Source organism: Sapajus apella, unplaced genomic scaffold, assembly GCF_009761245.1.
Source record: "Sapajus apella isolate SASKATOON/1434 unplaced genomic scaffold, GSC_monkey_1.0 scaffold7, whole genome shotgun sequence".
NCBI lineage: Eukaryota > Metazoa > Chordata > Mammalia > Primates > Cebidae > Sapajus > Sapajus apella.
Genome location: NW_022436947.1, coordinates 3427519 through 3441181, shown reverse-complemented (window position 1 = coordinate 3441181; position 13663 = coordinate 3427519). Strand labels below are relative to the sequence as shown.

General features: G+C 44.7%; 1 protein-coding gene across 3 annotated transcripts in view; it reads left to right on the top strand.

Moving 5' to 3' along the window:
- The first annotated feature begins 6189 nt into the window (after positions 1 to 6189).
- Positions 6190 to 13663, top strand: part of TRIM24 (tripartite motif containing 24) — a 119027-nt gene continuing 111553 nt past the window's right edge. Inside the window, exon 1 of one of the 3 annotated variants that reach the window (XM_032275871.1) lies at positions 6190 to 6904. In XM_032275871.1, coding sequence (XP_032131762.1) covers positions 6535 to 6904 — 370 coding nt within the window. In that variant the 5' untranslated portion in view covers positions 6190 to 6534. The remainder of the gene's footprint in view (positions 6905 to 13663) is intronic. The other 2 variants (XR_004268220.1, XM_032275870.1) reach the window with 2 other exon arrangements.

Below are 13663 nucleotides of genomic sequence, written 5' to 3'. Positions count from 1 at the left end.
CTCCTCCTCCTCCTCCTCCTCCTCCTCCTCCTCCTCCTCCTCCTCCTTCTCCTCTTCCTCCTTGTTTGAGAGAGAGAGAGAGAGAGACTCTCACTCTGTGGCCCACGTTGGAGTGAGATAGTGCAATCTTGGCTCACTGCGACCTCCAGCTCCCGAGTTCAAGTGATTCTTGTGCCTCAGCCTCACGAGTAACTGGGACTGCAGGTGTGTGCCACCACACCTGGCTAATTTTCATATTTTTAGTAGAGACAGGATTTTGCCATGCTGGCCAGGCTGGTCTTGAACTCCTGGCCTCAGGTGATCCACTTGTCTTGGCCTCCCAAAGTGCTGGATTACAGGCATGAGCCACTGCACCAACCAAATGTCTCTTGATACAGCTCCCTGCCCACCCCCCACCAACTATGTTATTATAGAAAAATAAACAAGCATTCAAATAGATTTTATAAATCTATAGATGTCCATATGTATTATTGGGTGCCTTCATCTACTTGAGGTGCAATAACAAAGTACCATAGACTGGGTGGCTTTAAACAACAGAAATTTATTTCTCAGTGTTCTGAAGGCTGGAAACTCCCAGGTTCTAGCTGATTCCATTCCTGGGGAAGACACTGTTTCTGGCTTGCAGACAGCTGTCTTCTCCCTAGGTTCTTACATGGCTATTTATTTATTTATTTGGTGTGTGTCTGTGAAAGACCACCATAGCTCTCTTTCTCTTCTTTTCTTTTTTTTTTTTTTTTTGAGGCGGAGTTTCACTCATGTTACCCAGGCTGGAGTGCAATGGCGCGATCTTGGCTCACTGCAACCTCCACCTCCTGGGTTCAGGCAATTCTCCTGCCTCAGCCTCCTGAGTAGCTGGGATTACAGGCATGCGCCACCATGCCCAGCTAATTTTTTGTAGTTTTAGTAGAGACGGGGTTTCACCGTGTTGACCAGGATGGTCTCGATCTCTTGACCTCGTGATCCACCCGCCTCGGCCTCCCAAAGTGCTGGGATTACAGGCTTGAGCCACTGCGCCCGGCCTCTTTCTCTTCTTATGAGGACATCAATTCGATTGGATTAGGGTTTGTGATAAAATAAATATATATTTGATCTGTGTCCCAGTTTCTGACACAGAGCCCCAAACTTGTAATTTCCTGAGTGATAAGGGTGCTTGGAGTATCTTTTGTTCTAATATTTGGTCTTTGACCCTGGATGCAGACTCAAGAACTTCTAAAACTCTGGGAATTTCCTCAGGGATGGGGTGAGAGCAGTGCCTTTTGTTATTCATAATAAGCACCTTTTAACCACAGAGGATTTGTGGGAATGAAGTGACTCTTGCAAGATGGAATCTGGTTACCAGAAAGACCAACATTTGGCTGGGTACAGTGGCTCATGCCTGTAGTCCTGGCACTTTGGGAGGCCGAGGCGGATGGATCATGAGGTCAGGAGATCAAGACCAGCCTTGGCCAAGATGGTGGAACCCCGTCTTTACTAAAAATAAAAAATTAGCTGGGCGTGGTGGTGCGCGCTTGTAATCCCAACTACTCGGGAGGCTGAGGCAGAGAATTGCTTGAACCCAGAAGGCAGAGGTTGCAGTGAGCTGAGATTGCACTCCAACCTTGGCAACGGAGACTCTGTCTCAAAAAAAAAAAAAAAAAAAAAAACCCAGACCAACATTTGACTGGGATGGTTGGAGCTTTCAGCCCCACCCTCCAGCCTCTGAGGAGGGGAGAGGGGCTGGAGATTGACCTAATCACTACTAATAATTTAATCAAGTATGACTATGTAGTGAAGCCTGCATAAAAACTCTAAACGATGGGGTTTGGAGGGCTTCCAGGTTGATGAGCACATGGAGGTTGGGGGAAAGTGGTGCCCCCAGAAGGGCATACAAACTCTCTGCACCTCCTCCCCACCCCTGTCCCTTTCCCTACACAGTACATCTCTTCCATGTGGCTCTTCCTGAGTTTCCTCCTTTATAATAACCCAATACACATAAGTAAAGTACATTCCTGAGTTCTGTGAGATGTTCTAGCAAATTAACAAACCAGAGTAAGGAGTTGTAAGAGCCCCCGATTTGCAACCAAGCTGGCTGGAAGCACTAGGGGCCAGGAACTTGCAATTGGCATCTAAAGTGGGAGGCAGGCTGGGTGCAGCGGCCTCTTACCCCAATTCTTTGGAAGGCTGAAGCAGGAGGATGGCTTGAGGTCAGGAGTTCAAGACCAGTCTAGGAAACAGTGAGAGCCTATCTTATTAAAAATAAAGAAAAAATAAAGTGAGGGGCAGGCTTTTCAGACTGAACCTTGAGCCTGTAGATTCTGATGTCAACTCTGGATAGTTAATGCCAGAACTGAACTGAGTCTTTGGACATCTAGTTGGTGTTTGCAGAAAACTGGAGAATTCCTTGGTGTGGAAAACCCATACATCTGGTAGCAGAAGTGTTGTGAATATAGAAAAAAAGTGGTTTCCTTTTACAGCCCCACTCTGATGACCTCATTTAACTTTATTCCTAAAGACCCAAATACAGTTGCATTGGGAGTTAGGGCTTCTATATATACATTTGGTGGTGGTGGGTGGGGGAGTGGGTACAATTTAGTCCAAACCTTTTGGTTAAAAGCTTACTAAAATTATTTGTATTATAATTTCAATGATGTATTGCAGGTATATTTGTATAGAGTATATTTACATTGATTCTAAAAAGACTTTCCCTTGCCTGGGTGCGGTGGCTCATGCCCAGCACTTTGGGAGGCCAAGGCAGACAGATCACCTGAGGTCAGTGTGCGACCCCGGCTGTGGGACCCCGACCCACGGAGGCAGGCGCTCAATAGACTCGAGGCAGGACGCGTGGTGACCGGTACCGACTTTATTGGGATCTCCGGGAGACTCAAGCGGGAAGGGAGAAATCGCGCGCCCTTTCTTTGTTCGGTCGACTTTATAGGGACAGAGGGCCTGGGGCGGTAGGAGAGCTGACCTGGCGGGTAGTAATTGGCTAGGTTGGTTGCTGGGCAGGAAGCCTGCCGGGCACGAGCTTGTGGGACGGGAGGTTACGGGAGAGCTGGTAGGGCAGATGGTGATTGGTTCAGTGGGCCGCTGGGCGGGAAGGTTGCTGGTCTTGGGCCGGGCCAGGATAGAGTGAGATAAGGGACCCTCCCTGTGGGGGAGGAAGGGCCTTCCTTATTGGGAATTAGGCCCTTTCCACATGGCTGGGGAACGGGGCCAAAAGTCCTCTACCAGACAGTCAGGAGTTCTAGACCAGCCTGGCCAACATGGCAAAAACCCACATCTACTAAAAAAATTACAAAAATTAGCTGGCAGGGTACGGTGGCTTATGCCTGTAATCCCAGCACTTTGGGAGGCTGAGGCAGACAGATCACAAAGTCAGGAGTTTGAGACCAGCCTGGCCAACATGGCAAAACCCCATCTCTGCTAAAAATAGAAAAAATTAGCCAGGCATGGTGGCAGGCGCCTGTGATCCCAGCTACTCGGAAGGCTGAGGCAGCCACCTCACCCAGCCTCAAAAATGATTTTCTTAAGCTTCCCTGGAAGCTCTAGAATTTCCATCCATGAGCATGTTTTGAGGGGTGGGATGAGAAATCTCACTAGCATCTAATGCTCTTATTCTCCTTGCTGATGTCCTTCTATTCCAGTCTAGACGGCTTTGATCTCCTCCCTCACAGGTGGTGGTAGTGGTGCAGTTAAGGAACAGCATGTCATCCAATTAGGCGGAAGCATAGGATGGATATGGGAAAGCAGAGACATCAGGCAGGAAGATCAGATGGTAATAAAATTGTGGAGAGCTTTGGATGCAGCGGAGAGTCACAGAAAATTATGGGACAAGAGCAGAACATAGGTAGAGAGCTGTAATTAAGGAAGAATAATCTATTGATAGTGTGGATCTTTGTGAAATATATTTGAACACACTTTGTAGGGCAACAATATCCAAATAAAGAAATTATATGATTAAAAAAACAAATAATAGGCCGGACGTGGTGGCTCACGCCTGTAATCCAAGCGCTTTGGAGGCCAAGGCGGGCGGATCTCCTGAGTTCGGGAGTTCAAGACCAGCCTGACCAACATGGTGAAACCCCATCTTTACATAATAATAATAATAATAATAATAAATTCATTTTCTAGACTTAAAGTCCCATATATGTGAACAAAGTACAAGGTACAATTGTTTTACTCATGTGAAATTAGGAAGGCTAAAACAATGGAAGATAATTTTCTGTAAATCCATGATGATTTGAAAAACTTCAACCTAGTGGGTTTGATCGAATTACATGGAATTATTTCAAAATGAGTGTATTCAATTTTACCTCTGTTTTCCTTCTCTATCACCACCATCTGAGGAATAAGAGGGACTTACCTTCAGTAGGCTTGAATCCTGTATACCACCTAAGTAATGAATTTTTAGCATATTAAGGGAGTTGATTTTGTATACATTTCCATTCCTAGCATGTGAAGATTTTCAAGATGCAGTTTCTTTTTTCTTTTAAATTTTTTTAAAATTAAGACGGGGTTTCACCATGTTGGTCAGGCTGGTCTTGAACTTCCGACCTCAGGTGATCCGCCGGCCTTGGCCTCCAAAGTGCTTGGATTACAGGCGTGAGCCACTGCGCCCGGCTCAAGGTGCAGTTTCAAAAATATACAGTACGGTTTTAATTCTGGGGAAGGAGGGTTGAACTTTGGGGTGGTTTTTAGGGGATAACAGTTAAGTCTGAATTTTGAAGGAACTAAAACAAAGGGAACAGTGTACAAAGCAGAGAGTGGCCTTAACATTGCTGCAGCACGAAGCATGAGAGTAGCGGCGACTTCAGCTTGAGAGGCATATACGACCGAATCATGGAGGGATTTGTGAATGGCTGAAGACATGTGGGATAGACTTCTGTTTCTGGACTCACCTAGGTCAGAATCACTTGAGACGCTGTCAAAATTGAATAACTGAATACCGAGGTGGCCCAAGCACCTGCTTTTCATTAAGCTTCTCAAGTGATTCTTATGCAAACTAAAGTTTAAGAGCTACTTCCGTGCAAACAAACAAACAAAAACCCCCCAAAACCCAAGCTTAAACCAGAATCAATGTGGGGGGTGGGGAAAGAGCCGTTGAAGGCATGTAATTAAGTAAAAGAGCCTCTCACTTGAGGCCTACGGAGACTGTTTAAGGGAAGTAAGGTTAGGTTTCCTAGACCTCCCCCACGGCCATCCTACAGTCTCCAGGAAAATTGTGATTTTAGCAAAGCCTTTTATGACCCACCCCTTCCTCCTCTAAAGTCCAGTACCACTTCATTCGTATTGAAAAAATATATTTATATACACTTCTTAAAGTTACTGTATACAAAAGCTTGTTTTCTCCACTCCGTTTCTGTTCTTCAAGTTCCTTAAAAGCTGCGCCATTTTTTGAGTGAAAAATGTGCGTAACTTCTGATGTCAGTGTAGAGAGGTGAGGGAGAAAATAAGAATCTTGAAGTTATGAATTATTTGGACATAAGTATTGAGGTTTATTTTTACTTAATGATGCTATATTTATGCAATAAAAACATTTCCCAATCTTTATTAATTCCTGGGAAAACGAACCACTTTTGTTCACCTAAAAAGCAAATCACTGGATTTAAAAATTAATTTCACCTTTTCATTGGGGAAACAGTTTAAAAATTTCCAACTTGCACGAGAACTTCCCCCCTTATTCTTAATGCTCAGTCATTCATTCTAAAGATGAGTAAAACTAGGTTGCAAAATCCATGCTGCCTCTAGGCTACCTCTTGCACACAGTATTTTTAAAAATTCTTCCCTTGTTTGCTCTTCAGTACCTCTGCTCCTTCCTCCTGTGACCCTCCCACCATATTTACTCCTCCTACAAGACCCTGTCTCCAGGATTAAAACCAGTTTTCCAAGCAGTTATTTAATTAACGGCATGGAGTAGACAAGTGAGGTCCCACCCCGTAGGAGGAGCTAACACCGCGGACCGAATCAGGCGTCTGCTCGTTAACAAATGAGCCCTTAATCTTTGCTGAGGAGGAAACACACACAAAGGCCCAATCAGAGGCTGCGGTTCCAGGAGCCCGGAGAGGGCGGGGCTGGGCAAGCACCTCCCACTTCCCAACCTCCCGCCTGCTCCGGCAGGCCCCGCCCTCTCTCCAGGCGCGGCCGCTATTGGGCGGCGCGCTCCTCGCCGAAGACTCAGTTGCTGGGAGAGGGAGGGCGGGGGCGGGGCCTGAGGTGGGCCGGGGGATGAAGAGAAAGGCGGGGAGGCGAGGGCGGGCTGGGCGGATTCGACGAGCGCCGCGGCGGTTGGCGAAGCGGACGGGGTGCAGCCTCCCCGGTGCGAGGAACGGTCTCCGCTGACAGATCCCCTTCTTCCGGCCGCGCCACTCGGGAGGCGGATCCCCGGGGCCTGAGGAGGCTTCCCCCGGCCGGCTTGCTCTCCCTCCTTCGCTGGCGCTGCCGTGGGTCCACCGAGCGGCCTCTGAGGAGCAGCCGCAGGAGGAGGAGGAGGTCGTCGGGGGCGGCGGGCGGAGACCGCGCTCTCGCTTCCCCGGCGGCGGCGGCGGGGGCAGGACAATGGAGGTGGCGGTGGAGAAGGCGGCGGCAGCGGCAGCGGCGGCGGCGGCCTCAGCGGCGGCCTCTGGAGGGCCCTCAGCCGCGCCAAGCGGGGAGAACGAGGCCGAGAGTCGGCAGGGCCCGGACTCGGAGCGCGGCGGCGAGGCGGCCCGGCTCAACCTGTTGGACACTTGCGCCGTGTGCCACCAGAACATCCAGAGCCGGGCGCCCAAGCTGCTGCCCTGCCTGCACTCTTTCTGCCAGCGCTGCCTGCCCGCGCCCCAGCGGTACCTCATGCTGCCCGCGCCCATGCTGGGCTCGGCCGAGACCCCGCCGCCCGTTCCTGCCCCGGGCTCGCCGGTCAGCGGCTCTTCGCCGTTCGCCACCCAAGGTGAGAACCGGCCGCGGCCGCGGGGAAGCCTGGGGAAGGGGCTGGGAAGGGACGGGCGCCCTTGTGCGGCGCGACCCGCTGTCACGTCGCCGCCGCCCGGGGAGCACGGCGGGGGAGGGGCGAGCAGGAGGGTCTGTGCTGGCGACGGTGACATGGAGGGCCCGCGCTCTGCGGCGTGCCGCGCTCGGCCAACAACTTCCCCGGGCGCTGTGGACTTGGTTGCGCCGCCGCCGCCGCGGCTGCTCCGCGTTCTGTGGAGCCGAGCGGCCCGTGCCGCCCGCACTTTTGCAGACCTCTGTCCGAGTCTCCTGCAGCCGGAATCTCGGGTTCTTTGCCGGCTGCAGCCAGTTAACTGCCACCCGCCAGCTGCCTCCGCTAAGCTTTGTCCAGGTCCATATGATCCTGATCATCTCGTCTATATCCACGTTATTTGAGCTGGAGAGGGGGAAGGGAGGGATGAAGATGAAGTGATGGTGACTTTCTTTGATGATTGCAGATCGGATGTCATTTATTTGTCTTGGATGTTTGGGGCTCTACCTTAATGAGTTTCCAGTTCTCTCCTCTGTCTTCTGCTGGGGACAAAGGAACCAAGAGACGTTGTTTTGTTGTCTGTCTCTTTCAAAGGTTTTATTTTGAGACGGTAAAGAGAAATAGTACAAAGTGATTTGGAGTGCAGGGTTTTCTGGTATTTTATAGACAAAGCTGGAAGTTACTCTTCTCTTTGTGGTGTTTTTTGCTGTAAAATGAGACTTTTGACAGGTAGTTCTCATTGCTAAAGTTAACAGGTTTGAAACATTTAAAGTAAGTTTAAGTAAGTACAGTTTCGGGTAGCACACTTGCCGGCTTTTAAATTTTATTATTGCAAATGTTTGAGCACCTCCTTTTAAAAAATACAGTGTAACTGGAAAAACATTTTTAATACTTTACAGAGGGAATCGTTGATTTAGTTTGAAATAAAATGCTAATTAAGTAATTACACTAGGTCAAGGGGTGTATGAAATGGATACTTTAAATAGATTGTAGTCTGCGACTCGTTTATTTACCAGCAGTATCCACTTGTAGGAGACAATTTTCCATAGGTCTCCGTTTCTTCACTCTTGCCAGGGAGATACTGACTGCCCTTTGTTTCTATTATTTCATGGATATTCTCTAAAGAGCAGCCTTGTAAGACAGTGTCTTCCACCAGAGCAAAAGGCAGGGATACATACTATCCGGTATAATAAGGTTAATGTCTCCCCCTGGAGCAAAAAGGTAGGCATGCTTACTGCCCGTTTTAAAATATTAGGGTTCCCTAAGCTTACAGTTCCTCTCCTGTAGAGAAGGAACTGCCTGGGTAGATGTCAACTGGCTCTCTTCACTTTGCCCAATAGGAACCTGGAGTTTTGAGAACTAGTGCAAAAATCTTGATGTTTTGGCTTATGCTGTTCCTGTGAGTTAAAAAAAACTGCCCTTTGTCTCAGACCCTTGAGTGTCTTCTTGTCACCATCCATGAAACTGGTAAGTTATTTGTTGGCTTGCAAATTGGACATATTCTCAGATCGTTCACACTAGTTTGCTCTGAAGAGGCCCACGACTAGAAAGTTTGTACAGGTGAAAACTTAAATCTTAATTCTTAGTTCTTAGACATATTTTTAAGTTTCTTTCTTTCTTTCTTTGTTTTTTTTTTTGAGGCAATCTTGCTTTGTCACCCAGGTTGGAGTACAGTGGCACGCGTGATCTCAGCTCACTCCAACCTCCCCATCCCGGTTCAAACTATTCTTGTTTCTCAGCTGGGCGCCACCACACCCAGCTAATTTGTGTATTTTTAGTAGAGAGAGAGTTTTGCCATTTTGGCCAGATTGGTGCAGAACTCCTGACCTCAGGTGATCTGCCTGCCTTGGCCTCCCAAAGTGTTGTGATTACTGGAGTGAGCCACCCTGCCTGGCCTCTTCTATTTATATTTTAAATGGTTAAACAGGCTAGTAGCCAATTAAGATCTGAATTGTACATGATTACAGAATTTTGATGTATTGTTTGCATCATGACCATGACATGTGGACTTGAATTAATGAGAACATGGGTCATAAAGTTCTCATTCTCAATTCTGAGACAGGTTTGGGATTCCATATTTCTCAAAATGTTCTATGTAATTACAATCTGAGTGTTTTTTTTTTTTTTTTATCTTTATGCTGTATTGTAAGCAAGAGTTGAAAGAAAATATTCAAATTGGAAGATGTTTTTGTTTTTACACTAAAGAAAAAGCTTTTAACAAATTATACTTAAAAATAACACCTTGCCAGGCGCAGTGGCTCAAGCCTGTAATCCCAGCACTTTGGGAGGCCAAGGCAGGTGGATCATGAGGTCAAGGGATCGAGACCATCCTGGTTAACATGGTGAAACCCCGTCTCTACTAAAAATACAAAAAATTAGCTGGGCATGGTGGCGCGTGCCTGTAATCCCAGCAACTCAGGAGGTTGAGGCAGGAGAATTGCCTGAACCCAGGAGGTGGAGGTTGCGGCGAGCCGAGATCACGCCATTGCACTCCAGCCTGGGTAACAAGAGCGAAACTCCGTCTCAAAAACAAAAACAAAAACCAAAAAAAAATATATATAATATATATATATACACCTCTAAAAGGATTAGTTATCTTTAGTAAATTAAAAATGCTATCCTAAGTCTTTGTGATGGGTATTTTCTCCCTTTCTCTCTCCTTGCATACTTGTTTTAATACTAGCTGAAGCAAAAGTTTAGATATTTCTTAATGAAGTAACAGGTTCATTTCATCAAATTAGTTCTTCATTTTCCTAATAAATTTGTGAGTACAAGCATCATGAGTCAAGTAATATTTATTACACAAGGGTAAGCAGGTAGTTGGGATGGAGAACTGTGAGCCTTGTGGTAAAATGATAGGAAATGGTGGGGAGTGCAAGCAGGAGGCAGACTCTGCTTAGCTATAGCAGTTTGTCATGTGGGTACAGGGCAGGTGTTGAAGAATCTTTTATTTAATGCAAAGTCTGAATCTGGATTTTTGAATAAAGTTTTTCTAGTATTAGACATTGTCAAGCAATTAAAAATGTGTGAATGTTTATGCACACAATTACTTTATGGGCCCATGCTATAGGCCAAACAATAGGTTTATTGAGGCCAAATATGTTATAGTGCATACACTTTGTAGATTTCAAAAACTGGAGATTTTCAAACGTTAACACTACTAGAATCACCTAAAAAAATTTAGATTTTGGCTGGGCGCAGTGGCTCATACCTGTAATCCCGGAACTTTGGGAGGTCACGGCAGGTAGATCACAAGGTCAGGAGTTGGAGACCAGCCTGTCCAAAATGGTGAAAACCCCATTGTACTAAAAATGCAAAAATTAGCCATGTGCGGTGATGCACCCCTGTAATCCCAGCTACTTGAGAGGCTGAGGCAGGAGAATCGCTTGAAACCTGGGAGGTGGAGGTTGCAGTGAGCCAAGATCGTGCCACTGCACTCCAGCCTGGGCGACAGAGTGAGACTCCATCTCAAAAAAAGAAAAAAGTTAGATTTTTAGGTTCCTGCCTCCCAAAAGACCAATTCTACCTAATCTGGCATAGTTTCAGAATTCTAGAGTATAATATGGTTATACTCCAGAGTTGTTCCTTTAATGCAAGCAGTATTCTAAAACAGTTTCAGATCTAGTTTCCCTTTCTATAAAATACTTTTTCATGCTCTCATTGTCATCCTAAATTAATAAATCCTGAGGTCAGGAGTTCAAGACCAGCCTGACCAACATGGTGAAACCCCTGTCTTAAAAAAAAAAAGACTAAATCCCTTTTCCAAGATTTCTTTACTATCTGGCAGTATACAAGATGTGTAACTATTCTGGACTAATTTCTTGGCAAAAAGTATAAATCATCTCGAGTGCAAGCTTTGTTGGCAAAGGATTAATATTTAAGAATGATCTAGCCAGGCGTGGTGGCTCATGCTTGTAATCGCAGCTCTTTGGGAGGCCAAGGCAGATGGATCACGAAGTCAGGAGTTTGAGACCAGCCTGACCAACATGGTGAAACTCAGTCTCTACTAAAAATGCAAAAATTAGCTGGATGCAGTGGCAGGTGTCTGTAATCCCAGGAACTCAGGAGGCTGAGGCAGGAGAATCACTTGAATCTGGGAGGTTGAGGTTGCAGTGAGCTGAGATTGCTCCACTGCGCTCCAACCTGGGCGACAGTGAGACTATGTCTCAAAAAAAAAAAAAAAAAAAAAAAAGAATGATCTATATAATCTGTCGGCTCTATATGTAGTTTATTCACCTGCTGGTAGAAATTAATATTTTTTTTTAGTTTGGGGCTATTATGAATAAAACTTAGAGATATTTGTAGAAAAGTCTTGATGTGGTTACACTGTCATTTGCCTGAGTAAATACTTGGAGTTTCTCGTTATTATGATAAATGTATGTTTACACTGGTGTATTGCTTTATACTCCCTCTAGCAGTTCCCTCCAAAGTTGGTTCACACTCTCCCCAATTTAGGTATTGTCAGTCTTAAGCTACTTTTGTTCTTTGAGACAGTCTCATTCTGTTGCCCAGGCTGGAGTGCAATGGTGCCATCTTGGCTCACTGCAACCTTCACCTCCCAGGTTCAAGCGATTCTCTTGCTTCAGCCTACAACAGTTTTTTTTGCCTACCCCGAGTTCACTAAGATTTTCTCCACTTTTTAACCCAGTGTTTTTATAGTTTTAGCTTTAAAATATAAACCCATAATCTGTTTTGTGAGTTATTTTTTTGTGTGAGGTTGAGGTTCATTTTTTTTTAAACTATATGTTAAAGCACCATTTATTGAAGAGAGTAATTTTTCATTATATTATTTGGGCATTTGTATGACTTGTATATACAAATGCCAAAATAATACATAATTTTATACAAAAATCAACCATCTGTGTGTGGTCTGTTCTTTATTGAGCTGTCCATTCAGCTAATACATAATGTTTTTTGATTACAGTACTCTTCTCAGCAAATTTTGAAATATGACAGTTTGTTCTTTTTTTCAAAATGATTTTGATTCTCTGAAGTCATTTGCATTTCTTTATACATTTTAGAATCAGCTTTTCAGTTTCTACACAAAAGTCTGTCGTGGTTTTGATTGGAATTGCATTGAATCTAGATATCACTTTGGGTAAGGGGAAAATATTTTTAACTATTGATTCTTCCAATTGGTGAATATGTTTTATCTCTTATTTAGATAATTTAAATTCTCAGCACTGTTTTATGGTTTTCATTTTAGCAGTCTTGTACAATTTTTGTTTAGATAATATAAATATTAAATATTATAATGTTAAATGATGTGTGTGTGTGTGTGCGAGCGTGTATTTTATACATATGTATATATATATATTTTTCCTTTTTTTGAGACAGAGTTTTGCTTTGTCACCAGCCTGGAATGCATTGGTGTGATCTCTGCTCATTGCAATGTCTGCCTCCCAGGTTCAAGCGATTCCTCTGCCTCAGCCTCCCAAGTAGCTGGGACTACAGGTGCGCACCACCACGCCCAGCTAATTTTTTTTTTTGTATTTTAGTAGACACGGGGTTTCAGCTTGTTGGCCAGGGTGGTCTCCATCTCCTGATCTTGTGATCTGCCCACCTCCGCCTCCCAAAGTGTTGGGAATATAGGCGTGAGCCACTGCACCTGGACGATATTTTTTACATTTTCATTTTAAGTTGTCGGTAGTATATTGAAATATGATTATTGGCTGCATCTCATTATCTTGCTATATTCAGTCATTAAATATAGTAGGTTGTTTTTGTTTTGACAATTCCTTAGGATTTTCTATGTAGTCTACAGGGAAATAGTTTTACTACTTCTTTCTTTCTGTTCTTCATAATTTATGTCTTCTTATTGCACTAGCAAGGACTCCAATACAATATTGACTAGAAATTGAATTTCAATGTTAAATGAGAGAGGATTTCCTTGCTTTATTCCTTATCTTAGGAGGAAAGCAGTTGTTCACTGTTAATATGTTAGCTGTTTTCTCCCATTATCCAAATGAAGAAGTTCTCTTCTGTTTTTAATATGCTGAGAATTTTTATTAAGAATGGGTGATGAGCCGGGCGCGGTGGCTCACGCCTGTAATCCCAGCACTTTGGGAGGCCGAGGTGGGTGGATCACAAGGTCAAGGGATCGAGACCATCCTGGTTAACATGGTGAAACCCCGTCTCTACTAAAAATACAAAAAATTAGCTGGGCATGGTGGCGCGTGCCTGTAATCCCAGCTACTCAGGAGGCTGAGGCAGGAGAATTGCCTGAACCCAGGAGGCGGAGGTTGCGGTGAGCCGAGATCGCGCCATTGCACTCCAGCCTGGGTAACATGAGCGAAACTCCGTCTCGGGGAAGAAAAAAAAAAAAGAATGGGTGATGAATTTCGCCAAGTACTTTTCCTGTGTCTGTTGAAATGGTCGTGCAATTTGTTTCCTTGTTTCGTTATATGTGAATTACATTGGTTTTTGGATGTTAAACCAATCTTGCATTCTTGAGATGTACCTCACTTGGTTTTGCTACAGGTGTTTTAAAGCTTTGATGAATTGCCTGCCCTTTTTTAAGGTGAAATATTCTTTGTTTCCTATAATGGTTTGTTATGGTTTACTTTGATGTTAATGGCATTTTTTTCATCTGTCTGAATGGTATATTTTTCCCATGCATTAACTTCTAACTTTTTTAAGTGTCTCTTGTGTATAGCATATAGTTGTCTTGGTTTTTTATCCCAGCTTTTAATTTTTCCTTTTTTTTTTTTTTTTTTTTTTTTTTTTTTG